At 47.1% G+C, this 27,886-nt stretch overlaps 1 protein-coding gene across 2 annotated transcripts; it reads left to right on the top strand.

Moving 5' to 3' along the window:
- LOC131396010 (liver carboxylesterase-like) lies at positions 1-27,886 on the top strand. 2 transcript variants are annotated; one of them, XM_058527844.1, is made up of 14 exons: positions 1-74; positions 2,910-3,114; positions 5,614-5,758; positions 8,735-8,868; positions 11,623-11,776; positions 13,390-13,494; positions 15,395-15,499; positions 17,875-17,913; positions 20,482-20,622; positions 22,268-22,348; positions 22,604-22,751; positions 26,020-26,151; positions 27,154-27,226; positions 27,509-27,886. In XM_058527844.1, the coding sequence occupies exons 1-14, from the start codon at positions 20-22 to the stop codon at positions 27,690-27,692; spliced, it is 1,701 nt and encodes a 566-aa protein (XP_058383827.1). In that variant the 5' UTR covers positions 1-19; the 3' UTR covers positions 27,693-27,886. The 2 variants fall into 2 exon arrangements, with proteins under 2 accessions (XP_058383827.1, XP_058383826.1); XM_058527843.1 differs by having other exon boundaries at positions 20-74; positions 2,907-3,114.

The following is a 27,886-nucleotide window of genomic DNA, read 5'->3' as shown; positions in this document are numbered from 1 at the left end:
CAGGAGCTGCTCTCCTTCCATGATGTGGCTCTTCACTCTGGTCCTGGTCTCCCTGGCCACTTCCACAGCTTTGGGTGAGTGTTTCTGAAATATAAATAGTGGGGCACACTGGAAATCCTTGTCCAAGGAAGAAGTGAGAGAGATGTTTATGGGCAAAAGTCATGAGAGGTCCAGTTCCGCAGCAGGCCACCATCCAGTCTTGGAGCACCCAGCCCAGACAGCCCCGTCTGGGGGAGGATAAACACCTGAAACCTCAGTTGCCTCAGCCATGCACAGGAGGGCACCAGCTAACCTCATGCCTCCAGATGAGGACTTGGAAGAACTCAGTTTATTTCCGCTTAATATTAGCCCAGATATGGCCAAATCCTAGAGAGTGGCTTAACAGAATATAAACATTGACTCTGGGGCCAGAGTGTGTGGGTTCGAGTCTCAACTCAGCACTTACGAGCTGCGTGTCCTTAGGCAAGTACTTCACTTTTCTGTGCCTCGGTTTCCCCCTCTAAAATGTGGATAACAACAGTATCTACCTCATTGGGCTGTTGTGAGGAGGAAATGGGTGATTGTTTCTAAAGGGCACAGTCCCGAGTATGAAGTGAGTGCAAAATAAGGATTCATAAAAAAAACGGGTTGTTTTAAAACACAATATATTAATAGAAATTTGAGGCATGGTAAGACCAAAAGACCAGGAGCCGACTGTCACTGGAAAGATAGTCTGTTACTCACAGTTCCCAAGCGGAGGGGCATGTCACCCCCATGGTGGACCACAAGGTGAAGCACTGGCGGGGTCAGGAGGCAGAGGGAGGGGAGGAATTGTGGACAAGATTCTCTATCCTGGTTTCCAGGGAAGGAGGGGCTGAGGGAGGATAAGCAGGTTTAAGGTTGGGAAACTAAACAGTTCCAATGGGCTCTGGGGCCTCGGGGCTTTCTGCAGTTGTCAGGTACCTGGCCCTGGCATGATTAGGGCAGGATCCTGATAAAGATGGTGATTGGGGTGTGGGCTTTGCCATGTTGCAAGGACAAGCTGATTCCCACCTCTAGGAATGGCTGCCTCTGGGAGGGGCAGTCCCTCCAGGGTCAGCAAGGCCCCGGGTGTCAAAGCATCAAACACAGACAGTAAAAGACATGGTTAATACAAGGGTGCATCAGGGGTCCTCAGAACGCATCTGTGCCATTTGATGGATGGAGAAACTGAGACTCAGACAGCGAAATGGCCTTGTCCAAGGTCAGCTGGAAAATCATGCTCTGGACTCTCTCTGTGACTCCTGAGTCCAGAGCCAGTGCTTTGGCCATCAGTGTCCTGACAGCCCAGGCCCATCTGGACTCTATCTTCTCTCTGGTGGTTTGACACTGTGAGAGGCCTGGAACTGAGTGTAAGGGTAGAGTAAGAACCAAACTAGGAGGGATCATTCCCAACCAATGTTTACTTCCTGGCAAGGCCATCACATTTCCACCTCCGGAAAGTCCACACTGGCTGCCTACCTTTCCTCAGTTTCCTCATCAGTAAAATGAGCATATGTACACCTACTTGGCCAGGGTTTTGTGAAGATTAATTAAACTTTAATGCACATCCAGCACATAGGAAGTGCTCAGTATATAAACATTACCTATAACATACGTGGTAACTGCTGCTCTTACCATTATTGCTGATGCCTCTCACCTCATCACCCTCTTTCTCACCCTTGGCAATCTGGCTTCTGTCCACTACATCTCTCTTGAAGGTGAGCATTGGATGTTCTTGTATAAGAACAAATTGGGAGAGGAATTGGGAAGATGAGAGGCTAGACATCATTTCCTATGAGGAATGTTTAAACAAACTTAGGACGCACAAGAGCTGACCTGAGGGATGGGGGGCACCATCAAGTGTCTGTAAGGCCGCCTGCCCCATGACAGCTCAGGATGGTCCCACAGCAGGTAGAACCAGGGCTGATGGGGAAGCTGCAGGGAGATGAATTTCAGCTCAGAGAGGAAGCACTGTCTGCCCCACAAGAATGGAATAGAGAGGAATCTGACCCCCTTTGTCTCCCCCTGTGGACGACCTTGCTCAGAGCCACCAGAAGAACTCTCTTCAAGTTGATTGTGTCACTCTCCTGCACTCCAGGACTGTTCCCTGCTGCTTGTTTACCCACTAAATAAAGCCCAAACCCTTAGCCTGGCATTCGAGGCCCTCCCACACATGAACCGCTCTCATCCCAGGATTCTTTTCCCCTCCCCACAGACTCCCTCTGGCTCAAATTGGACCATCACTCCTCCTCGGGCAGGCCTTGCATTTTGCTGTCTCAGAGCCTTGGCACGTTCTCTCCTCTGCTTTATGCCTTTATGACCCCTTTTTTATCCTCCCTTGCTCAGTCCTCCCCCTGCTGCAAGTCCCAGCCCCAAGGTCACGGCCTCCATGATGCCACCAATAGAAGCCCTCGCTCCCTCTTCTAACTCCTGTAAGACCTTACTGGTGCCTCTCTCAGGACACTGACCACTTTCTTCCCAGCAGGAGGGTCAAGTATGTGTGTGGCTCATTCTCCCTGCAAGGTTCAGAGCTTCTGAGAAGAGGGGCCGCCTCTTGTTCCTCCTCCCATCTAGCGTGCAGCTCAGCGCCAGGATCCTAGTGGATAATTGTTTCTAGAAGCTCCTGAAAGTGGAAACTCAAAGTCTGTTCACTCCCAGCAGCTCTCATTCATGTATTTACTTTTCACTTGGTGCTGTTTTACCTCCAATTCCAGTTTGCTCCTTTAGATAGCCCTATGAGCTAGGAAGGACAGTTAACATCATCTCTCTTTTACATAAGAAGAGACTGAGGCTTAGAGAGTTGAGGTCACTCACGCAAGGTCACATGCCTAAAGTGACAAGACCCCCCTGGAATCCAGGTCAAACCTTCCACCACTGACGTGTCCTCATTTCCTCTCGATGTCCAGCAGGGCACCCATCCTCACCGCCTGTTGTGGACACCGTGCAGGGCAAGGTCCTGGGGAAGTATGTCAGCTTAGAAGGATTTGCACAGCCTGTGGCCGTTTTCCTGGGCGTCCCTTTTGCCAAGCCCCCTCTTGGACCCCTGAGGTTTGCTCCGCCGCAGCCTGCAGAACCATGGCACTTCGTGAAGAACACCACCTCCTACCCTCCTATGTAAGCCGGGGGGTGGCTTTGGCATCTATCAGTGGGGTGTTTGCCTCAAAGTGATGCAGCAAGGAGCCCAGGCAATCCTCTGAGTGGCTTATACCGTGTTCTGGAATCATCAAGATACTTTAGATCCTTAGAGATTTTCCCGAACTCTCAGAGCATTCTAGAGCCCTTTATTCAACAAATATTTATTGAGCACTTATTGCGTGCCAGGCATGTTCTAGGTTCCTGGGATACATTAGTGAACAGAACAAAGACCCTATCTTCATGCATCTTGCATGCTAGGAGTGGAGACAGATAATAAACAACATGCAAATTAATAAATGAATTATGTAATGTGTTAGAATATAGCAAGTGCTTTGGAAAAAAGAGAAAAATGTGAACAGGTGAAGGAGTCAGAAGTAGTGGTTCTGTTTATTCTCCTGTCTTGAACTTTCCATAGTTGGCTAGTGGGATGAACCAGGCAGTGTGTGGGTGAGGAGTGCTTTGGGGTGTTGGCCAGTCAAGTTCGCAACTCCCAGGTGTGTCTTGCCACCTAATCATGAGCAGCACAATGGTTGGTGTGTCCTAGTCACCCTGACCAAGTTGGGCAAAGAAGCCCTCAGTGATACCCCAAGACACCTGGGATTCCTACTTGCATCATTTACGCCTTATTCATCTCAGCAAGGCATTTCTGGGAATTTCCAGAGTCTTGCCTCTTGCCGTCTTTTCTTTACTATTTTATTCCCCCCCTTTCTATTCTTCTCTCCTTCGTTTCGTCCTTCCTTTAAAAATAATATTCACTGTTTTTTATTTCTTGATTGCAAGTGTAATACATACTTATTACAGAAAAGTGAGGAAGTACAGGTAAGGAAAGGTAAGAAAATGAAAATCTTATACGATTCCACCCCCTGGAGAGAACTGCTGTTGATATTTTAGATTCTGTTTAGTCCTTTATCTGTTACGTATTTTTTCCCTTAAAAATAGAACCAGATAATAATCTGCACGCAATTCCATTGTGTGTTGTTTTTTTCCACAATAAGAAGCAATTCTCAGACACCAGCTGGGTGTCCTACAATTCAATTCAATTTTGACACTAGTTACCAGGAGACGGTGTCAGATGCCAGAGTTCATGTTTTCAGTCCCACAAGACTGCCCTTTGCTTCAGCTGCCCATGGCAAGTCCTTCCATTAATATTTGAAAACCTCCATTCACTGGACCTTTGGAAATGTTTGGAGTTATTAAAAATTTTTTTGACTAAAGGATAGGCAATATAATAATAATAATTATCATCATGATGATTATATATATATGTATATATATGCTTTTGCTAATTATCCTGCATTATTTGAATACTAGTGTTGTTTCCTTTTTTGACATTTGAATTTATTCCTTTATGAATATTGTGCTCCCTGCTCTTAGCAACCCAGGTAATGTTCCTCCAGGATGGAGATCAGGAAGTTGTCTTTGTAGCCTCTGACTCTGCCATTTGTCAGCTGTGTCATCTAAGCACCTTAGTGCCTCAGTTTCCTCATCTACACACTGGGGGCAGTGACGCCTGCCTTCTGTTGCATTGAGATCTAGCATAGTTGCTTATAATATTTTTGGACACATAGGCACTCCACAGTATGGATGTTTCTGGCTGTGTGAAGGAAGGATTTTTAACCTCTCTTTGCCTCAATTTTCTTGTCTGTAAAGCTGGATAATGATAGAACCTATGTCATGGGGCTGATTTGAGGATTAAATGAGTTAATACATGGAGTACAACACCTGACATGCTGGGAGGACTCAGTAAATGTTACCAATTATAATCTATGTTGGATCTTTAAGATCTGTTTTCAGAGCAAGCATTAGTGCTTGCCTGGGATAGGTGATGATAGAATCTTAGCATGACAGGGCTGCAAGACACTTAAAGAAATCACTGCCCTCCCCTAGACCTGGGAGATTGAGGCCCAGAGCAGGGAAAGAATTCAACCAAGGTGACCCAGCAAATTACTGGCTGTGGCAGGACCGGAACACAGTTCTTTTAATGTTGTCCCACGAATATTTCATCCCTGACCTGTTGTCTGCCCTAAATGTCTGTCATTTGAGTGACTTCTCATGGTTTATGGACGTCTACGATGGAGTTAAACACTTGGTTTACATGGTAAGAACGTGGTCACTCTGCTGCACGTTGTATGCAGCCCAGCAGAGAGCAAGGCTGTGTCCAGAGTGTGCCAGAAATGGTCTTCTCCAGGTGCATTAGCAGCCTCCTCTCTTGACCCAGGGCATCCTGAAGGATCTGTGTTGGTAATTGGTGCCAGGCCTCCTCACTGTACACAGTCCTGGAAGACGTTAGTGAGCTCCAGGGCCCCCCACCCAGATCCCCAGACAGCCTCCTGCCCATTCCAGTGTCTCCAGTCCGGTAAGAGCAACTCTGTTACAGGCTTGATCCTCTCAGTCCAAGGCCGAGCCTGACTGTATGTGACATCTCCTTGCTTAGCTCTGATTGAACTTCAGGAATTCTTCTTTTCCGTCCCCTCCCAGGTGCTCCCAAGACCCAGTGGTTGGTCAGATGTCCTCAGACCTCGATACCAATAGAAAGGAGAAAATACTTTTCGAGTTTTCTGAAGACTGTCTTTACCTAAACATTTACACTCCTGCTGACTTGACGAAGAAAAGCAGGCTGCCGGTAAGCAGGGGGAAACACTGGTCAAGGCTGGCGAGTTCCAGCCTCCAGGATCTTCTGGTGGAGACTGGAAGAGGATGAAGGCAGTTCTGGGTATGACATGACCAGCCATGGCTGTCTCAGAGGTCCTAGGACTTTCTATACCCACCACAGCCAGACCACATGACCACAGGAAGCTACAGGGCAGAAACCTCTTCCCTTCTTCCCTTCTAGGTCCCTTGGCTGGCCTAATAATTAAACTGACATAAGACAAATTAACAGGAGAAAAATAAATTTAATTTCAAATATATACGAGCTCATAAAAATGTAACACTCAAAGTAGTAACCAAAGCAAGCAACATTTATACCTTTTTGACAAAGAAACAATAATGTATGAAGACTTGACACAACACAGGTGTTTGGGTTGGGGTAACAAGGTAAAGAGGAAGTAACAAAGATTGTTTATACAGCCTTCTCAGCCTTGAATTCCCTCTCTTTGGTGATAAGGATGCCTTTTACCCTCCTGGTGCAGGGAGGGTACCCTTCACATGGGAGATTTATTTCCTGCTTTCAGGAGACAAAAGAAGGTTAGAATGACCTTCTTACACTCGCTGTTTCCCAAGCAATTTTCTTAAGTACATTTATTTCAAATTAATTAGTATACCACAATGGCATATTTTGCAGCGGCATGTTCTGCTCCCCTTCAACCTCAGTTTCCTCCGTGACAGACATGGGGTCTTTTGGGGAGTGTGCTGTACATCTGTAACGTACCTTTCAATTTTTCCAAGTTCTCTTACACTAATAGAAGAAGAAGAATGATTACTCTTGGATGATACATTAAGAATCTGATACAGAGAGCAGCTAAGGCATAACTTCCAATAACCTGAGAACTGGAAAGAACTTAGAGATAAGCCAACAGCCCAACCCTTTTTACAGATAGAGAAACTGAGGCCCAGAGACGGGAAGGTGAGGTCACACGTAGGTATGGCAGGACAAGAGCACGTGTGTTCTGATCTTCAACCAGTGCTCTTTACACAGACTAGGAAATTAAGCCTATGTGTGGCCTTTCCTCATGACACAGAGATCCCTCTCTGAGGTGTGCTGTGAGGGAAGTGTGGTTTGAGAGGTGGGCCAGTCCAACAAGCACTTTCCTTTGCCTTTGGCCAACTATCTGGGACTTAGTTGTAGCTAATTTCCCTCCCTGCTTGTCTTTGGCATGGCCTGATGACCCAGCGAGTCAGCATTTCCTGAATAAAGGGAGGCCCAGGTGGGGCAGGCTTCCAGACCAGGCTGGAGGGGGAAGGTCTCCTGGAAAAGGAGGGGATCCCCGGTGGGGGGGAGAAGGGAGAGGTGTGAGTAACCAGACATCCCCCAGGACACACCTGGCATGATGCCCAGAAGTGGAGGAGGCACCAGCGAACTTGTGACTAGAAGTGGCACTGCACAAGCTTGGCCCAGAGAGCTGGGGGCAAGGCTTTACTCATTCATTCATTCATTCATTTCTTCTTCTATTATGTATTCAGTGCCCCCATAAACAAAGCTAGACTTTGGGGTTAGGAGAAAGGAGGGGCATAAAACCATCACCACACAGTGTCAACCTTTGAGGAACTTACCATCTGGGCTGCACAGAGAATACTTCAGCAAATCACTGCTGACCAGCCCTTGGCTCAGCTTTCACTCAGAGATGACTCACATTCAGTCTCTCCAGCGATCAGAAGTGTGGGAGGAACAGGGGCTCTGGGAACCTGGAGGCAAGAGAACCTCTAGTTATATACATTGGTTTTTGAACTATAGGGCCTGGGTTTAAATCCTGGTTCTGTCTTTTACCAGCTGAGACCCCTGGCTCTGTTTCCTTAAAATGAGAATAATCAGATATAAGTATTCAATCATGAATATCAACCTCTATCTTAGTGCCTGGCACAGTACACAAGAACAGTCCTCCTGACACATTAGTTAGAGTTGAAGGGAAGATCTTACTCCTTCCCTAACAGCCAACCGACTGCACCGTGACCATTGGCTGCAGTGTGCTGGGCAGCTCAACATGTGGACTCTGGACTCAGACTGCCTGGGTTCAAGTCCTGCTTCCACTACTTATTAGCTGTGTGACCTCGGGCAGGTTAAGTGTCTCAGTTTTCCTGTCTGTTAAATAGGACATCAGTAGTCTTTACCTCATGGATGGTTTATTTTTAAATGCTAAGAATGATACTTGGCCTATAGTTTGTGTTATGAGTTCTTTTATCATTAACAAAATTATTACACTATGATTATTTTATCCACTCTCACTTCCTTGCTATGTGAGCTCTTTACATGCAAAAACCATGTGTTATGTATTGTGTGAACACTAATCCTAAATTCATATCACAGTTCCCGGCATGTAGTAGGTTCTCAGATCATGTTAGCCAAAGGATTGGAGACTTCTTGGAGGACGTGGCTTTTATGCTGGGGTTTGGAGTTCAGTGGAATTCGGGGATGGAGAAGAATCAGGAGGAGACAGAGGGAAGGCATATCAGGAAGACACACCAGTGAGGGCATGTGTGCTTCTTGAGATAATCATCCACACATAAGAGAAGTTTAATTCACTGCCTAAGAGGTAACTAAGACCAAGCTGAAGTTCAAGGGCTGTGGCATGCAGAGTATGCTGAGCTGAATGAGGGGTCCAGGCATAAGGTTGACAGGAGTGTTGGGAACAAGATGACACCCTTAGCCTTGAATGTGCCCATGATGATGTTCGCAGGTGTTCACATGACTACAAGGTGGCACTGAGGCTGGGGGGACAGACAGGGGCAACGAGGAAGCATTGAGTGGGCTGGTGACCTGCACCCCAGCTGGAAGAGTGGAGGGGAAGAGCCACTGCCTCCTCCAGTTTGCTGGGAACTGGGGGAGTTTAGGTCGACCTCATTGAGTCATGGCCATGAGGTAGGCGATCAAAGCAGACAACTTCTTGAGGTCCTTCCCAGTTCTGCTTCCTGTATCCAGTATGGTGTCTTCCTCCCTGTCCAGGTGATGGTGTGGATCCACGGAGGTGGGCTGATAATAGGCGGAGCATCAACCTATGATGGGCTGCCCCTCGCTGCCCATGAAAACGTGGTGGTGGTGACCATTCAGTACCGCCTGGGCATCTGGGGATTCCTCAGGTAAGACATCAGACTCTCCTTCCTGCACATTAGCCCCCAAGCAAGGATGCTAGGACCCAGCTCTGGTCATGTCAGCCCTCAAGGGGATCTTTGATAAACTCTCTAGTAAGGCATCCAATCCCTTCATAATTGGGCTCCACCTACCTTCTCCTTCCCCAGACACACTGATCCACTTGCTTCTGAGCTTTTGCATGTGCTGTTCCCTCTGCCTGGAATGCCCATTCCACCTGACAAACTTTTATTCATCCTGTGAAGCCCAACCCAAATGTGTGTTGTTAGTGTCATTGATTCACTTCTGACTCCTAATGACAATGGGAAGCAGAGCAGAACTCTGCTCGGTGTTTCTATGCCATCCTCTTATGTGGTGCTGTGTCAGACAATGCTCCACTGCTGCTCAGAGGGTTTTCATGGCCTATTTTCTTTGGATGTGGGTGGTCATTGCTTCTTCCTAGTCTGTCTTGGTCTGGAAGCTCTGCTGAAACCTGTCCACCACAAGTGACCCTGCTGGTTTTTGAAATACTGATGGCATAGCTTTCAACATCACAGCAACACTCAACTACCACAATATGAAAACTGACAGATGGGTGGTGTGGTTCTCTGATGGGGAAACAAATCTGAGCCATGAGGTAAGACCACTGAATCGAGACCACCAGGGCTGGCTAACTCAAATGTTATCTTCTCTGAAATTCTCATCTCCTTTTCGCCTGTGCTGCCCCAGCACGTTGCAACCTCTAAACGCCAGTTAGTATACAGCACAGCAGTCAGAGGCTTACACATCTTACCTTGTGGGAAAGTAAGGATGGAGCAGACTCATCGTGGGAGCTCAGTGAATGCTTATGGGTGAAGGCATGGGTGTCTGGAGCCGCGAGGTTGTTGCAGCATCTGATCCCAGTGGACAACCCTCCCAGGGAATGTCAGGTCCACTCATCCCATTTCCTTCTGCATTTGGCATATTCATCAGTCAAGGCTAGAGTCTTCTCCATCTAGTCTCCATGGAAATAGGAGCCAGGTATCCTGCAGGACATGGGTCCCACAAGCCTTTTCTGAATGCACCAACCCCAGGACTTCTGACCCTGAGAAGGCTGATGGGTGGGCTGCAGAGGGGTGGGCTCCTCCCTTGAAAGAACTATGGGGCTCGCAAGGGTCATCCCAGGGGAGTCATGACCCAGGATGTATCGTCTTCGTTGAGACTGCTCATCTCTTTCACTCATGGACTGTTACTCTGCTCCCCATTACAGAAAACCTGATGCATTAGCTCCCCCTGCTTCCTCTCCTCCCAGTCTCTCCTGTGCCCATGCCTCTCAGATTTTCACCCCAAACATGCCACCAGACTGTTCTGCTCAAGGTCACCAAAGACCAGTGGCTCTTGGCCCAAACTTGGTAAACATCCACACACCATCTTCTTCCACACAGCATCCACTCAAGATTGCTCACACCTTTTTGAAATGCTCCCTTCTCTCAACTCCTGGCCACTTCCTACTTCATGGACCGCTCCTTTCGGCCCATTCTCTGGAGTCTCCTCTTCGCCATTCTCAGGCCTCTGTGTGTGTCTCCCTCTCCATCTCCACTGCTGTCCTGAGGGACATCAGGGGCATTTTCACAGCTTCCTATTTTTAGCTCCAACTTCTCCCTTGAAACCCAGATGCAGATCGTTAACTACATCCTTCTACCTCCTGCTGTCTCCACTGGACGTCTAAAGGGCACCTCACACTTCACAGGGACAAACTAAACACTGGACTCCCACTGCCCCTCCCCCAAAACACTCCTACTTTCCCCACAGTGCCCCCTGCTCGTCTGCTGGCAGCTCCATCCTTCCAGTTGCTCAGCGTAAAGGTCTTGTGGTCAGCCTTGACGCTTCTCTTTTTCTCACACCCCCCACCCAGTGGGTCAGCAAACCCTCTGGCCCCACTTTTCAGATCATTTAGAATTCAATGACTTCTGACTACCTCCGTTCCACCCACCCTAATCTAAGCCCACTGTGTCTCTGCTCTTTATTATGGTAATAGCCTCCTACTTTCATAACCCTGCTACTTTTATACTCTGTCTGATCCGTACAGTAGCCAGAGTGATCATTTAAGACATAAACAGATTCTTGTCCTTCCCCTGCAGTGGCTTTTCTCCTTACTTACAATGCCATCAATGACCTCACCAAGGCCTACAGGGCCCTCTCTAGCTGTATGTGCTACACTCACACTTTGTTCACTGGACTCCAGGGCCTTTGCACTTTCTGTTTCTTCCACCTGGAATTCCCTTCTTTGAATATTTGCAAGGCTCTGTGCTCATTCACTCACGTCTCTGCTCAAATGCCACAGCCTCAAAGAGGCCTTCTCTGGTCATGTGATCGGAAATAGGACCTCACTGCCCCACCTCTGCCTTTCCCCTTACCCAGTTTTATGTTTCCTGAAAGCACTCTCACTACCTGACATTATATTCTATACTTATCTCTTTATTTGTTATGATCCATAGTGTGAGCTCTGTGTAGTCAGAGGTTTGCCTGTTTTGTTCTCAAGTGGGTTCCTGGCTCTTAGAACAGTGTTTGCACCTGGCAGATGCTCAATAGATAGACGCAGTTGAAGGACTGTAGAGCCCACAACAGAACAATGCTGCAGGAGAGGAAGGCAGGAGAAGACCCCTGGGTTAGGGCTGTTGAAGCCCCATCTCATTCCAGAAGGCTCACCTAGAGCCCCATCTATGGACCTGAGAGCCCTGCCGTGTCATCTCTGTTCCCACCCCACCCTGTTCTCTTACTCACAGCACAGGGGACGAGCACAGCCGGGGAAACTGGGGTCACTTGGACCAGGTGGCCGCACTGCGCTGGATCCAGGAGAACATCGCCAACTTTGGAGGGGACCCAGGCTCTGTGACCATCTTTGGAGAGTCATCGGGAGGTCAAGTTGTCTCTCTTCTTGTAAGTGTTCCTGGACGTGATGTGACTCCTGACGGAACCCGTGGAGACCAGCGGATCTAGCCATGGGCAGCTTTACTCACAAGACCTGGATCAAAGTCTGACCCCAATCTGCCCAGCATCAGATAGTGGGGAGCTAATGGCTAGAATCTCCTTGACGTCCACGAAGCTCAGAGCTCAACTAGCGTCCTGGGGCCATAGGAAACTCCAATAGTAGCTGCAACAGTGACATTCCTCTCTTCACACTTGGTTGAGCTCTCTCTCTCCTTCACAACAATTTTGACACTAGGACTAAACCAATTCTCTTGGGACGTAGTGGTGGGTATAAATTATGGAGAAGCGGAGGCAACCGTGAGAGTTGGGCTGAGTGTTTTGTTTGGCTTGAAGCCAGATCTACATGTCACGGGGACATGAGCACTAAGAACAGGTCGGGGGCCTCCTCTGAGGTGGTCTGATGTCTTGTCCATGCCCAAGAGGGAGGGCAGCAGTCTGTGGACTGAGAAATGGAGCTGCGCTGGGAACGGTTGGTGGGGGAGAGGAGGGGTCAGAAAGTGAGATGGGGAGGGCTGAGACAGGGATATAGGACACAGACATGAGCTATGGAGAATGGGGCTGAGGGAGACACTGAGGGAAGAAAGGATGGAAAACCAGATTAGAAGGTGCTGGGAGCTGTGAGGAACCCTCCAGATGCCTCACAGTTGAGCAGAGGGTCAGCACTATTACTGTATTTTTAAAGCTTGTGTTGGTTTCATAGTTGAATACTCAGAGGGAAATGGCTTTAGTATCTTAGGAAGTGAAGAAAAAGGAAAAGTATAGATAACCCTAAAGAAGAACAGTCATCCATAATCCCATTACCCAGAGATACTCACCATGGACATTTTGACATGGGTTTTTCTAGTCATTTTTCCATGACTCACCTTGTCTATCATCTATCTATATATCTACCATCTATCTATCTATCTATCTATCTATCTATCTATCTATCTATCCATCCATCCATCCATCATCCAGCTATCTAGATTTTTTAAACAAAAAAAAACCTTCCTTGACATTATAAGATACCCTAAATCTTTCCCTAAGCATTGTGTACTCTTCCATAATTTTATTTATTCAAGTTGCATAGTATTCCATGGTAGGAATAAAAAAATAGCTTATTTACTCAATCTCATAACATTGGAATCTTGAATTATTTCCAGTTTTTAAACTTAAAACAATCTGGGCATTCTTAGACATCATTTTATGCCTCCATGATCGTTTTTTCTAGGATATCTTCTAAATAATGGAAATGCAGAATCAGAACTGTGTCTTTAGAGTTTTGCTAGGAATTCCTAAGAGTCTTTCAGATACTTTTGATTTTATAATCAGCACGTACCATACACCCTTCCTGTCTGTCCCTCACTCTGTGCTCCTGGACCATCCCATTGAGGGAGTTTTTCCTTGGAAATGATGGGTTCCAATTCAGCCTGGGCAACAGGCCAGTCCAGGAGAGGACCTGTCATGTCCACTGAGCCCCAGGGTCTCCAGGGGAATGGTCCAGAGCAGAGCTATGGAGGGGGGTAGTTCTTGAAGATCCCTCCCCATGAGCATAAACTCTCTTCCTCTCCCTCCCCTCCCAGATACTATCTCCACTGGCCAAGAACCTCTTCCACCGGGCCATCTCTGAGAGTGGCGTGGCCCTCACTCCTTCCCTGGTCAAGAAGGACTCAAAGGCCACAGCTCAGGTAGGTGTCACACTGGACCACCCCTGCACCCTTTGCTTTCCCCTCCTAGAGTGTTCAGGGGCCTTTCTTGCCATCGGATCTGGTTGACATCCTCAAAGGATCACAGAAGTGAGAATGGCTGAATGGGAAACGCAAGGAGACACCTCAGCCAACCTCCCAGTTATCCAGCTGAGCAAACTGGGCAGAGAGTGGTGGCACCTTGTCAAGGTCAGCGAGTCATTTGGGCAGAGCTGGGACTCAAGCTCACGAATCTGAACTGTCAGCACAGGGCACTGTCCACTGACCACTCTTCCCAACATGTGTCAAAGTGGGGGCTGGGTCAGAGAGTGGGCAGTGGAGTGTTACTGTGTCTTGTCTTTCTTAGGGTCTGAGTTCTGGTGAACTCACTTGCAGCATGCGGGCCCCACGTGGTCCCTCCCTGTGGACTTTGTGACTGGGGGTGGTTCCTGGAGGATTTATTCATTTATTCATTCATTCACTCAACAAATAGTTTTGATAGAGCCAGACATCTAGCAACCTCTAGATGCTTCTTCTAATGTAGTATACACATTAATGATTACTCAATTACACAAATTATAAAATGTCAATTCGGAAAAGAGCAATAAAGTAGAGGACCTGGATGTCATAACAGCAGCCAAAAGGAGCACTTACTCCAGTGAGTAGGGGGAGGTTATCCAGAAAGACTTCATTAAAAATATGATAAATACATTGATATCCTTCATGATAATGAACAGTAATTTACTTGGTGAGAATAGAATATTCCGGGAAGAGGGAACAATATCTGAAACTGTCCTGTGGCAGGAGGGAGTATTTCAAGTGAGAGAGAGTCAGAAATGCTGATATGGCCAGAGCAGAAGGAACAGAGGGACCGGCAGTGAGCTGGGTATGGGGAGGGGGTCTGCGTGACTGCAGGGGCCATGCTGCACAGGACCCTGGTGAGGACTTTGTCTTTATCTGAAGACTGTTAGGAAGCCAAGGAAGAGTGAGCAACAGGAGGTTTTGCTGAGGAGCGCCCACTGGAGTCGGGGATGTGGAGTGTTCTGGTAGGGCTGTGAGAGCTGGTTTCCTGGAGTGGGGGTGGGGGGGGCAGCAGCCAGATTTAAAGTGGCTGCAAAGTAGGAGGGGAGGAAAGGAAGACCAGGAACTTTTAAAAGTTTTGAGAATGTTTTTCAGAATTCTTTGGTTGTAAAAAACAGAAACCCATTTGACCAGGCTTAAGTGGAGATGGGGGAATTTATTTAAAAGAAACAAGTGGCAGAGATGGGGCTGGATTTCGCTATCAAACAGGAGCCAGAAGTTGGGAAAATGAAGGGAATCTAAGACTTATTCTTGTTGTTTCTCTCTCTCTCTCTCTGTCATTCATTGTCTCTCTCTCATTCTCTGTCTCTCTCTCCTCTACTTTTCTCTGTGCCTTTTTATTTATTCAGCAAATACATACTGAGCATTGATTCTGTGTCAGACACTGTACTAGGCTCTAGTGAGCCCTACACACTCTCCATGGACCCGCATTCGTGGAGTCTGCATTCTCTCCATCTGCATCTTCTCCTCTGGTCACTTTGAAGGTGACTTGCCCGAGGCCAAATGGCTAGTAAGTGGATGAGGCGAGATTTGAAACCAGACAGTGATTCTGGACTCCATGCTCTTAAGCCCCTCTCCATGCTGCCTCTCCTTAGATGTTCAGCTCTGAGATCACTATGCCCATTTTAACAGAGATCAGGTAACAGAGGCAGAGGCTGTGTAATTGGCATGTCTGGGACCAGGACCCACACCTGCTGGTCTAGAGTATTTTACGCCACTCCCTCTGCTATCTTTAAAAATTGAGGCAGGGATGGAAAACTTCTTTATTGATTGATTGAAAGGACATAGCCCTTTAATTCTCTGTCACCTGTGATCTCTGCAGCAAATTGCCCTGTTTGCTGGGTGTAACACCACCACCTCGGCTGTCCTTGTTCACTGCCTGCGCCAGAAGACAGAGGACGAGCTCCTGGAGACGACGCTGAAGATGGTAGGTGCATCCGTTCTCCTGGCCTCACAAGCCCCCATGCTGTAAATTTGGCCCCAGGCTCACCATTTCAGCTGTCCCTTTACCCCAGAAAAACTACCTGGGACAGTGCCTCACCTCTCAGGAGCCGTGTCAGTCTCTGGATCTAATGGGGAATTTCTTTTTTCTTTTTCATTATGAAATATCTCAAAAGTTAGCAAAGTCAAAAAATAACTTAATGAACAATTGTGTAATAATCCCCCAGCTCTACCAAAACCTGCTATTTTGCCATTCTTGTTTTCAGATATATTTTTAAGAAATTAAGCATTACATATTCCCAGAGGTAACTAGTATCTTGAATTTTGAGGATGCTTATATAAAGAACAAAGTTTTTAAGACAGGTTGTCACAATTTATCTATGCTAGTTTAGAAACTACCTCAATTGCAACCCTTGTTGCTTCATCTTTCTAGATTTTCTGAAACTCTACCACAATTGTGATATTAGGATAGCCACATATCCATCCACTCATCCATCCATTTAACCGTTAATTTTCTTCTTATCTATCTATCCATCCACCAACCTATCAAATTCATCAATATCGTTTCATCAATTTAATATCAATCTTTCCATAACTTTCACTCCTGTATTATCAAACATCCATGCATCATCCAAACACCATGTATCTTCACTCCATCATCCATCTCTCTAAAATCAATGATCCATCCATCACCCATATGCTAGTTGTCATCCATCTATCCACTTATCCATCCAATTAGCACATACTCCACGTATTAACAAATTCCATCCATCTACCCATGCATCCATCTGTGCTACGTGTATGGATGGGGAAAGGGAGGGTGATGCAGACATGGATTAGATACAGTCCCTGCTCACAAGGAACTATTCAAGGAGGAACACGCTCATATATGTCATGGGTTAAGTGTGTTGGGAGTACAGAGAGGGGAAGCATTCATTATAGTCACAAGGATACTTCACAGAGAAGATGACATTTGAGGATTGGTGGATGGCTATGGCAGTGGGTCATCACAGGGAAGCTACAGCAGGACAGACACCCCAAGAATACAGCATCTAAGGACAACAGGAACTATTCTCTTTGTGAGAGGAGAGCGTGAATGTGAACCCAGGAGTAGCCTGAGTTCTTGGACTCCCTGTCTGGACCCTGGGCTCCTGAGGATACTCCTGGATGCCCACAGACAGGCCTCTAGCAGTGGACTCTGCTCTGTTTCCATGGCGTGACTCCCGTGTGGCATTGGGGCTTGGATCCTGGTTTCTCAGGCTCAAATAAGGTGACCAGTGTGTTCAAAGAATTAAAACACAACTTTAATTGTGCTGTTTTCTGTTTTCTGATGCTTGGAAGGAGGAAATTTATTTCACCAATTCTTCATGTGCCACAAGAGAAACCAACTTTTAAGGGGAGATTTGGGAAAACCCAGAGAACCTAAGAGCCCATGTTGTCCTTGTGAGGTTTTCTATGATCATGTGGAAGTGCTCCCATAATTACCTACTCTCCCCAACACACACACACACACACACACACACACACACACACACACACCCACCCCTAGCTGGTAGGGTGACAGCCTATGGTAGAGGGACCCTTACTGATCACTTGCTTCATTCTGATCAATCTGGTTAACAGCAGTGTGAGATTACAATCAGTGTAATCTTGGTGAACACAAAACATAGAGAAGAGTAGGGTAGGGTGAATTTCCATGAGCTTGTATGAGTCAGGACTTTCTAAGGCAAGATGAGAAAATTCATCTCAGAGTGCCTAGAACAGAAAAAGGAATTGTTGTAACAGATTCTTCAGGCAACTAACTGAAAACTAAACTACAGTTCAGGAGTGGATGTCTTCAGGCATAGCTGAATCAAGATGCACATATGATATTATTAAGAATCTGTCTCTATGCCTAAGCTTTTTACCCCTGAGTCTTGGCTTCACCCTCAGTCATGTTAGTCTCCTGGGGAGGTAAAAGACAGCAACAGCACTCTAGACTTACATCCTATCTGCTTTTAGAAACCCTCTTTCACAATAATTCTTGCAAAGTTTTGGGGTAAACTCTATTGGACTGAAATGGGCATATGCCCATCCCCAAACTAATCTCCGTGATCAGAAGAACAGGTCACATACAGATGCCTGGATTCATGGACAAAGAGTGGGGAAGAGGGAGGTCCCCAAAAGGAAAATTAGGGTGTTGTTTCCTGGAACAAGAAGGGGAAACAGATGGAGGGCAGGGCAGGCACAACCACAGACATCCTCTCCAGAGTTCCCCTCCCTGTCCTACACCCACACCCTGTGCTCAGGCCCAGGGGAGCCAGTGCCCAGCTTTTCTCCCAGGAAGCATTCTCATCACATCCTCTGCCTTTGTCTTCACAGAAATTTCTCACTCTTGATTTACATGGAGACCCCAGAGAGGTAAGGACCTTTGGTTTCTTGATTAAAAGACTTATTCTTTACACCTCTGAGCTCTGGTTAAATATGAATGAAAGGATTCTCCCTGTGGACTCAGGGTAACCACTTGTGTTTATATTGCTGAGGCCCAGAGAGGGGCAGTGACATGTCTGGATAACACAGCCGGGAGGACCACATGTAGGACTGCAACCCCTTTCTCTGACTCCCAGTCCAGTGCTCCCAGTCATCAACTCTGTGTCCCCTCAGACCAGCCGACCCCTTGTCCTTGTATACATTTCCTGCTCCCCCCTAAATGTCCCCTTCAGAGAAGGCTTCCACTTTAGGGAGATGGAGATAATTGGATGAGGGATGTGTTCAGGAGCCTTCATTGAGGAGCCCAGATCTGCTCCTGGAGGCTGCAGGGTCGATTGGCTGTGCAAGATGCACTGTATGCAGGGCCATCAGGAAGGGAGACCAGATTCTCAGTCCTGAGGACACCACCCTCCTCTCAGCCTTGCAGGAAATTGCAACAGCATCCTCCCCATCTCCTTCCTTCTCCCCTCCTATCTTCCAAGGAGTTGACAGGTTCTAAAGATATCACCTCTAGATTGCCTTACAAACCTGTCCTCTCTGCTTTCTCCCTGGCGATAGGTGCACTTACCTTAAAAGGTGTTGCGAGGATTAAATGAGATTCATTCCATCATTCATCAAAGAATTAAATAGCACTTACTGCCGACCCCTGGTACAGGAGCTGGGGATATAGCAGCGAAACAGGCTAAACAGAGGCAAGGCCCTGCCTCCTGGAGTGAAGGAAGTGTCAATAAGCAGACAGATACAATATGTAGTGTGTGTGATGATGGTGAACCTGAGGGAGAAAATTAATTGGGAAATGGGGCTAGAGTTTGCCAGTGGTTTGAATTTATGTGGTAGGGTAGGGAATAGTCCATGAGAAGGTGACATTTGAGACGAGTTCTGGAGGAGGAGAGGAAGCCAGCTGTCAGGAACACTGCAGGAAGAGTGTTCCAGGCAGAGGGAAGAGCAACTGCAAAGGCCCTGAGGCAGGAGGCCAGTGTGGCTGGAGCGCAGGGAGTGAGGAACAGGCCTAGGGCTGAAATGGGAATGGAGGTGGAGGGTGGTCCTTAAGGTCTGAGGATTTCATTCCAAGTGTGATGGGAAGTCATGGGAGGGTTCTGGCCAGAGGAGTGTGTGATCTTGGGTTTTACAAAGGTACTATTTGACTGCTGTGTTGAAATAGAAGGTAGGGAAGGGGCAGGGCAGATGCAGGGACACCAGCTGGGAATCCACTGCACTGCAGTAATCCAGGCAAAGGATCATGGCGGCCTGGACTAGCCCACAGCAGAGGGGGTAGTGAGAAAGGTTTGGTGCTTGCGTCTTCTTGAAGTGACAGCTGACAGGATTTGCTAATGGACAGGGTGTGGGGTGTAAGGAAAAGACAAGGGATGAAACAGGAGCCTGGGCCTTTGTCCTGAGCCAGGTGATGCACGAGGCCCACCCGGGGCAGCCACTGGCACCCACTCTGGACAGCGGCGACTCCTGCCATTCTCACTGCTGCTGGTGTCACTCAGCCCCCATTGGACGCAGCCCTGATCGGGCCCTCGTTGTCTTTCCTGGACTTTTACCATCTCCCACCTCTACTGTCCCTCCCACTCCCATGCCCCACAGTGCTGCCAGACTCACCCTTGTAGACCCAGGTCAGGGCATGTCCCCCCTTCTTAAAAGGCTGACCTTCCTGACAAGACAAACCCCCTCACCTCCATGGAGCTATCCTTCAAAACACATCTGAGTCCCTGCTCTGTGCAGACATTGTGCAGAGAACGTGCTGCACCATCTGCTCTCTCTAGTCCACGCCCCACAGCTTCCTCCAAGCCCAGGACTCTCGGGGTCTGAGGTTCCTGGGATTAGTGCTGCACAGTGACACCTCTGTCTCTCTGTTCATGCTGTTCCCACTGTCTGGAACACTGTTCATTCCCCAGAGCTCATGGGATGGCAGGCACCTCCTCCCTGTGGCCTGCCCTGTGTCCTCCTTCCAAGAGTTGCTCCTCTAGCTGGCTTCCTGCAGCGCTTTCTGAACTGCACAGCCTATGGAAGAGAGCAGTGGTGACACCCACAGCCTTTGTCCCTATAATCAGCCATATTGCATTAGGATTTGGGCCTTTGTCCTGCTGAGTCAGATCCACTACTACAAACAATGAGAACTGACTATAGATAGAGAGATACGTGAAGATATACAAACTGCATATTAAAATAAATATACACATACATGTGTGTATATATCTCAATTCTTAAATCAAACTACATATATTTTATTTGTATATATATAAATGTATATTAACATGTGTGTATATTTTCCAATTTGAGGGATACCTGCCCGCATCACCTTACTACTGCAACCTCTGTGTGAAGTCTGTCCTCTAGCGCCACACAGACTTAGCCACCTTTGTTAACACCTTGAGTTCTGTTCACCCCCATAGCCTCCAAGTCTGTGGTGCTGGCCTTGTGCTCATCAAGAGGTAAGAGCAAGCCGATGTTTCCTCGAGAGGGAACACAGACAGCATCCTCCCTTTTCCCCAGAGCCATCTCTTCCTCCCCACTGTGGTTGATGGAGTGGTGCTGCCAAAGATGCCTGAAGAGATTCTGGCTGAAAAGACATTCAACACCGTTCCCTACATCATCGGATTCAACAAGCAAGAGTTTGGCTGGGTTATCCCAACGGTGAGAATGTGTTGGTCTCTTAGACTCACCTCCCCTGCCCTTCACATCACCTCTCTGATCTCTGTTCTCAGGAGCTCCTCCTTCTCTAGACACTCCTTGGGGTCCATAGCAGCTGTCCCCTTCACACAAGTTGACATTTCCATGAAAACCTTCTCTGGGATGACCCAAGCGTCACCTGGGTGTTCTGCCCTGGGGAGCCCTCTCCCCAAACGCTCTCTGATTGTTCTCTATCCAAGAATCCTGAAATGTTGATTCTGGGGGGTCTGTAAAGACAATCCCTGGGAAGATGAGAAAACTAGGGCCTGGAAAGGGGAAGGAGCTGGGGAGTTGAGGAGAGTGAGGCCTGGGTTCCTGCAGCCTCTCGCATTGGGCTTGGTGTTTTCATAGTTTCTCCATGAATTCCACATCCACTCCTAGTCATGTAAGTGGAAAGATTGAGAGGAGCTTGCTTCCTCTTGTATTAAAACTGACTGCTAAAAGTTAGGAAGGGTTTTCTCTTCTGTCAAAGATAAAGAAAGCCGACACTAGTTGAAGTGGTGAGGATGGGTTTTATTGAGTTAACCACTGCGGTAGGGAAAAGAGTCCAGTGTGAACTGAGCTGCAGTCCCTGAAACAGAAGTCTGGAGCCTATTGAAAGTCTGGGTGCGCTCAGGGAAAGGCTACGGGGTGGGAGGGGGTGTTTGTCCATGTGACTAGGTCACTGAGATTTGTTAATTGGCACCTGGCCAGAGGAAGAACACTCTCCTGACTTCATTACAGGAGGCAGTGGTATAGGTTGAAGCAAGATGTCCACTGAAGTTAGGCCTTTATCCTCCCACAGGGACTGAGAGAGAGAGAGAGAGTCAGCAACTGAATGTTTGCATTTCAAAGAGATGGCTCTCTGGTCCTTGAGGAAACAGTTTAGGTGGTAGATTTACATCTCAAAGGGCAGAGAAAAGATTAGTAATTACAAGATTTCTAAAGGAACTGCTCTAAGAGGGGGTTCAGGGATCCATCTACTTATCACCAGGTTGTTGCTGGAAGGAACAGTCAATTCTCCTGGCAACACAGAGCTGTCTCGGGCAAGCTGTTTAAGAGAAGCTGGGTCATCCTAATGACAGGGTCTTAAGCTGCTAGAAGGCTTGTTAGAGTTTGGATGAGTCCCTTAGCGCAGAGGTTTGGATGGAGGTGTTATGTGCAGAGTTCTGCAGTTCTCACTTCAGAACAATTTCAGAGGTTATACTGAAGGACCAAAGCCATAGGGCAGGATCTGGGGCTTCCTCAGTCAGTTGAGACAGGGAGGGCATTTGTGAGGTCTGTGTGCTCTGCCCAGAGCCCTCCCCTTCAACACTAGCCTGGCTTAAACCTTCCCTCTAGGTCTTGATTATCATTGTTAGGATTGTAGCCTGACATATACAGAGACATACATACTGCAAAGACCTGGGACAGCTTCTCTTAATATTTACTTTATCCTCTTTGAACTCCTTGAGTTTCTGTATGTAATAAGTCCCTTTGATTCACTGATTTTTTCCCTACTCATCAAAGACCCATGACCATCAAACATGACAAGGTGACATTCAACCTGCATTGGTTTGGTCAGTCAGTCAGTTTGATTCTTCCTGCCAACACCTAATGATTCACAACTGCTTAAACATTGTTTTAACAGCTGATGGGCTTCCCACTCTCTGAAAGCAAGCTGGACCAGAAGACGGCCACGTCACTCTTGTGGAAGTCCTACCCCATCTTTGTAAGCATCTCGGGAATCACAGGAACTGCCTGAGAGCCAAAGAGGGGAGGAAGTTGCCCCAAATCACAAAGCAATTAAATGGCAGAAGGAAGACTGGGGCCAGAATGTTCTGCCCCCATTTTTCTGCCTTTCTCACCCACCACCCGAGGTGGGGGGTGGTTGCACAGGAATCGAGAGGTTCACCATTAACACAAGAAAAGAAGCTGCGTCACTCACCAGAGGGTGGTGGTCACTTTCACTCTTCATCCATTTCAGAACATCCCTGAGGAACTGACTCCAGTGGCCACTGAAAAGTATTTGGGAGGGACCGACGACCCTGTCAAAAAGAAAGACCTGTTTCTGGACTTGTTGGGAGATGTGATGTTTTGTGTCCCATCTGTGACTGTGGCCCGTCTCCACAGAGGTGAGTCCCAGAGGTAGGACAGAAAAGGGACACTGACCCCACCAGCTTCACTGTCTATCCTGTCCACCCCTCAGCATAGACTGATATGTGGAAACTGCTGCGAGTTGGGCCTACAAGGCTGATTCCATATGGCCTAGGGTGGGATGTTGTCTTATTTTGGTTTCTGCCAGAAGCTGACTCTTGGAAAAGGATCCAAGTGCAAGTAGTTTATTTGGGAGGTGATCTCAGAAAACACCAGTAGAGGAGTGGAGAAGTGACACAGGAAGGAGAAGGAAGCCAATCCATGCTGCCCTGTCAAGCTAGTATCCACTGTGGACCCTGAGCTGGGGAGCTCTGGGAAACTAGCAGAAGACAGTCCCAGGGTTATCCTGAATCAGAGGCATGGGAGCTCATGTATTGATCCTCCAACTCCCATGTGTCATTGCTTGAAGCCTGTTCTTAAGGGGTTGTTAATTCCATGACTCTTTGATCTGCTGCACACATGGACAGAGTGGTCTCTGGCCAAAGACCTCAGGCAAAGAGCTATAGATGCCAGAGGTGGAAGTCATACTGGCATGCCCGGAAGTAAGAGATGTGGTGAGGCACCAACAACGTCTGCTACTGGGACTCCTCACTTGAAGTTTGTGTTTCCTGTGGGGCTAAAGAGCAAATCTTAGAATTTGCTATCTTGGAAGATTTTACTAAGATCCAGAGCTAGCTTCAAACTAATGTGTTAACTGGTGGAGCGGGGTAGAATGAAGACAAGCAGAAGATCAGGAGGGCCATCTGGAACCAAGAAACCTGAAAGAAATGAGTAGTGGGAAGTGTGGGGCAGGTGGTCTGGAGAATGTCGATGTCTGTGGCTGGTTTTTGTCCCTTTTGGTGTGTGCTGAGTCTACCATGCGATCTTCCAAAGTTGACCCAAGGCTATGTGGGTAGGGTGTGAGGTCAGGGTGGATGAGCTCACCTAGAGAGGAGGTGTCCCTTTTGGCTGCCTTTTTGAGTTCCTCACAGGACCCTTCCTTTTCTAGGAGCCCTCCTTCACCTACTCTGCAAGCCAGGAAATGGTTCTCTGGTCTAGACCTCTCTCTCTAACCATGCTGGGAGGGTTGTAAATTCATAATGTTATAAGAATGATAAAAAGTATCTACAGGTGACCTACTATGTGCCCAAGCAAGCAGGACAGTAACGTACAGGTGCTGGTTACCACTTCCTCCTCCCGAGGGTTCTGATGAAACTCTTCAGCCAGGGGCCACCTGGGGTCAAATCTGTTCTTTCGTAAACTTGGTCTTGTCTCTTACTATGTGTCTGATTTGTAGTATCCCTGTCTGCATCATCTCCTGGTTCAGCCATGCGGACTTGTGTTTTCATCTGATATCTCATGACTTTGAGTTCAGGGTCTTTTGACAGGACTACCCAGATTTTATCAATGTTATTCTTTCACTTTTGTATCTGTCTCACTGCCTTTTTGATAAAAAAAAAAAACTTTTCTGAATATAATATATAATATCTTATAGTTCTGGAAAATTTTTAAAATATGGAAACACATAAAGAAGAAACTAGATATCATTGATAATTCCTTTATATAGAAGCACCTGCTATATATTTTCAATATATTTTCTTCTAATAATCTTTCCATGTCTTACATACAGTTTGAAAAATAATTTGTTGCTCATAGAACACTGCTTTGTAGGCATTTCCTCACTGTCAATAAAAATTCACTGAAAACATCCTTTGTTTCATGGATTAAAATTTATTTTAGTATTCATATCCTATTGGATATTTACGCTGGCTGCTCATATTTTGATGCCACAAAAAACATTTTGCTCAGCCTTATTTGCATAAATATTTCATTTAGGCTCTAGTAATATTCTTAAGATTGATTTTTAGAAGTGAAATTAGTAGACTGGGATGTAGGAGCATTTTAAATTTCTTCATACATATTGTGAAATTGGTTTCCAGCGTATAAGCATTTGGATTTTTTAATTCTCTCACCTGGGACACTTCCCCCACTGGACTCACTCACTGTTGTCCTCATGATCCAGACAAAGTGCTGATCTCTATGGCCGGGTGGCCCAGGAATTAGCCCTGAAGGAGCAGGGATGGCAGCTCTGGGGAAGCATCAACAGGAAAGCTGACATCTCTGGGGCTTGGAGGGGGTGATGAGAGGAGGCAGGGGCAGGAGGAGAGAGGCAGGAGAGAGGCAACTTCCTCCTTCCTCAGCCCCTCTTCTTTCTTCACTCCCATCTCAACACTCCCCAGGTGAGGCAGGAGGCAAGACATGTGAGGTGACAGAGCAATAGGAAAATGCTGAGTTTGTGGTTTCCTGAGACACAAGAGACAGATTGCCCCCTTTCTGCATATGTTTGTATTAAATAGTCACGCTTTCAGACCAGCAACTTGGATGTGCTTCATTCTTCTCAGAATAGTGAGAAAAATACTGGAAATGCTCAATACTGAGTAGAGGGGGCTGGCCTGTGGCGTAGCGGTTGAATTCAGCGTGCTCAGCTTTGGAGGCTCGGGTTCATGGGTTCGGAACCAGACGCGGACCTACACCACTCGTCAGCCATGCAATGGTGGCAACCCGCATACAAAGTAGAGGATGATGGGCACAGGTGTTAGTTCAGGTCTAATTTTCCTCACGTAAAACAAAAAGAAAAAGAAAGAGGAAGATTGGTAACAAATGTTAGCTCAGGACAAATCTTCTTCAGCAAAAACAAACCAAAAAAAACAATACTGAGCAGAATAGGAGGCATCTATTGGGCTGAAGATATTCTCCAAAGGAATGAGAACTGATCTGTTATCAATGAAATACAGTAGTGTAAACTGTATGCACGTAGATGTTCTTGCGTGTGACTGTATCAGTACATAAAGGGGTATATGTGAATTGACCTGGTGCCCCTATAATGATAGTTATTTTGATTGGATCTGCTCAGGGTTTCAACATTCATTCATTCATTTGTTTAATCTTCATTCATTCATTCAACAAACACTTGGCTCAAATCCTGTTCCATCTCTAGCAGCTATGTACTCTAGAGCAAGTCACAGAACTTTTCTGAAACACTATTTCTCTGTTATGCTGATAACCAGGGCTTTCCTACAGGGCCACACAGTATCCAATACATGTTTGGCACTCACAATGGCAGCTGTTATTAATGTTGTTGTTGTTGTGTTCTTAGGACCCAGATGTGCCACCAATTCCCTGAGGGCTCAGGGCCCTCGGAGACCATGATATCATCCTCGTGTGTGTGAGGTAAAATGAATTGTGCTTGAATCCATGTCTTCTCAGATGCCGGAGCCCCCACCTACATGTATGAGTTTGGTTATCGCCCAAGCTTCTCATCAGACATGAGACCAAAGACAGTGATAGGGGACCATGCGGATGAGCTCTTCTCAGTCTTCGGGGCACCATTTTTAAAAGGTAAAGGCCCTTTGGTGACTAGAAACTTGGGATTAGGAAATCTGGGTTCAAGTGTCACTTTGGTGGCCTTGGGCAAGTTCCTCCTTCTCTCCAGGTCTTAGCTTCCTGAATTCACCATAACAAGGTTGAACTACAAAGATTCCCAACCTTTCTCTGGCTCTAACATGCATGAGAGAGAATGTGTATCCATGTGCCCTCATTCATGATCATTACAAGAATCCAGACCTCAGCATCAATGTGACAGATTGTGGGTCACCTTTCAGGCCCTGCTCAATGGCTAGGATGCCACCACCCACTTCCACTCACAAGAGCATGTCAGAATGTGAGTGAGAGTAAGGTTAGAGTGGGTGTTGACCTTGACCAGGGGTAATGTGTGTCTATTCATCTAAGCAACCATCTGTCTATCTTTCTAAAACTTATATCTTTTTAAACTTAATATATTTAATAATATTATATTTTAAAGAAAACCTTTCACAAATGTCTTCAATGACTTAACTATCAACAGTTAGGGAAAACTTGCATGTGACCCACCTCAGGGCTGTTTGTGACACTCCAGTGTATCTGGGCATTCCCCGGTTGGGTGACTCTTTAGGACCATTGCAGCTCTGTTATTTTTCAGATTCTATGCACATGTGGGTGGGTGGAGGAGACTGAAGAAAGACCCAAAGGAGAGCAATCTTGGGAGGTGGTGTTGCTGTAGTGGAAAACATGGGGTGTGGCATTGCCACCAGGAAGGGGGAGGGCAGGGCAGGTGGGTACAGAAGGCAGAGGCAGCCAGGTTATAGATTAACTGCAGCCCTTCACTGAGTCCTAGATCAGTAACTCTCAAGCTCAAAGTGCAGATACATTACGAGGATCTCCTTAAAATGCAGCTTTTGACTCAGTAGGTCTGGAGTAGGAGATAAGATTCTGAACATCTAACAATGTCTCAAGTCATCCTGCTGATGCGGACCAATGAACCACACTTTGAGTATCAAAGGCTTTTTGTCTTCTCTCTCACAGACGGTGCCTCAGAAGAGGAGATCAAACTCAGCAAGATGGTGATGAAATTCTGGGCCAACTTTGCACGCAATGGGTGAGCCTCATGGCAAAGATGGAATAGGGATGGAAAGGGGTAGAGCACATCTGTTGGGAAGAGGTAGCTTCTAATGTTTGATCTTCTGATTCCCAACCCTGTGACCTCTGACAGGACAATTCTCTAAAAATAGACAGGTTGCTCAGTAGATGGTGAGCTCCCTGTCTCTGGAGGCATACGAGCCTCTTGGCAGAGATGACGCCAGGGGTTCCCTGAAAATCTCAGAGGGTTGCTGGGACCACACAGTAGCTTTGGGGAATACCTATTTGATTCTGTTCCCAGGAACCCCAATGGGGAGGGGCTGCCCCATTGGCCGGCTTATGACCAGAAGGAAGGCTACCTGCAGATTGGCGTCCCCACCCAGGCAGCCCAGAAACTGAAAGATAAGGAAGTGGCTTTCTGGACCGAGCTCCTGGCCAAGGAGGCAGCAGAGAATCGACACCAGACAGAACACACTGAGCTTTGAATAGGCAGCCCAGCCGGCCTCGGAGGCCTAGAGGAACCCAGATGTCCAGACGGGGTATTCTATAGAAGGAGTTTCTGGCTAAAAGAGGCATCTTATTTGGAGGATGGTGAATTTTCTGGTGGGAGTTCACAGAGGCCAGATTGGGGAAATTTCTGTGTCTGTGGCCTCAAGTTTGGGAATAAATATTATTTTGG

The sequence above is a fragment of the Diceros bicornis genome, chromosome 32 (assembly GCF_020826845.1).
Source record: "Diceros bicornis minor isolate mBicDic1 chromosome 32, mDicBic1.mat.cur, whole genome shotgun sequence".
Lineage (NCBI taxonomy): Eukaryota > Metazoa > Chordata > Mammalia > Perissodactyla > Rhinocerotidae > Diceros > Diceros bicornis.
This window is presented reverse-complemented; position numbering and strand designations above follow the sequence as displayed.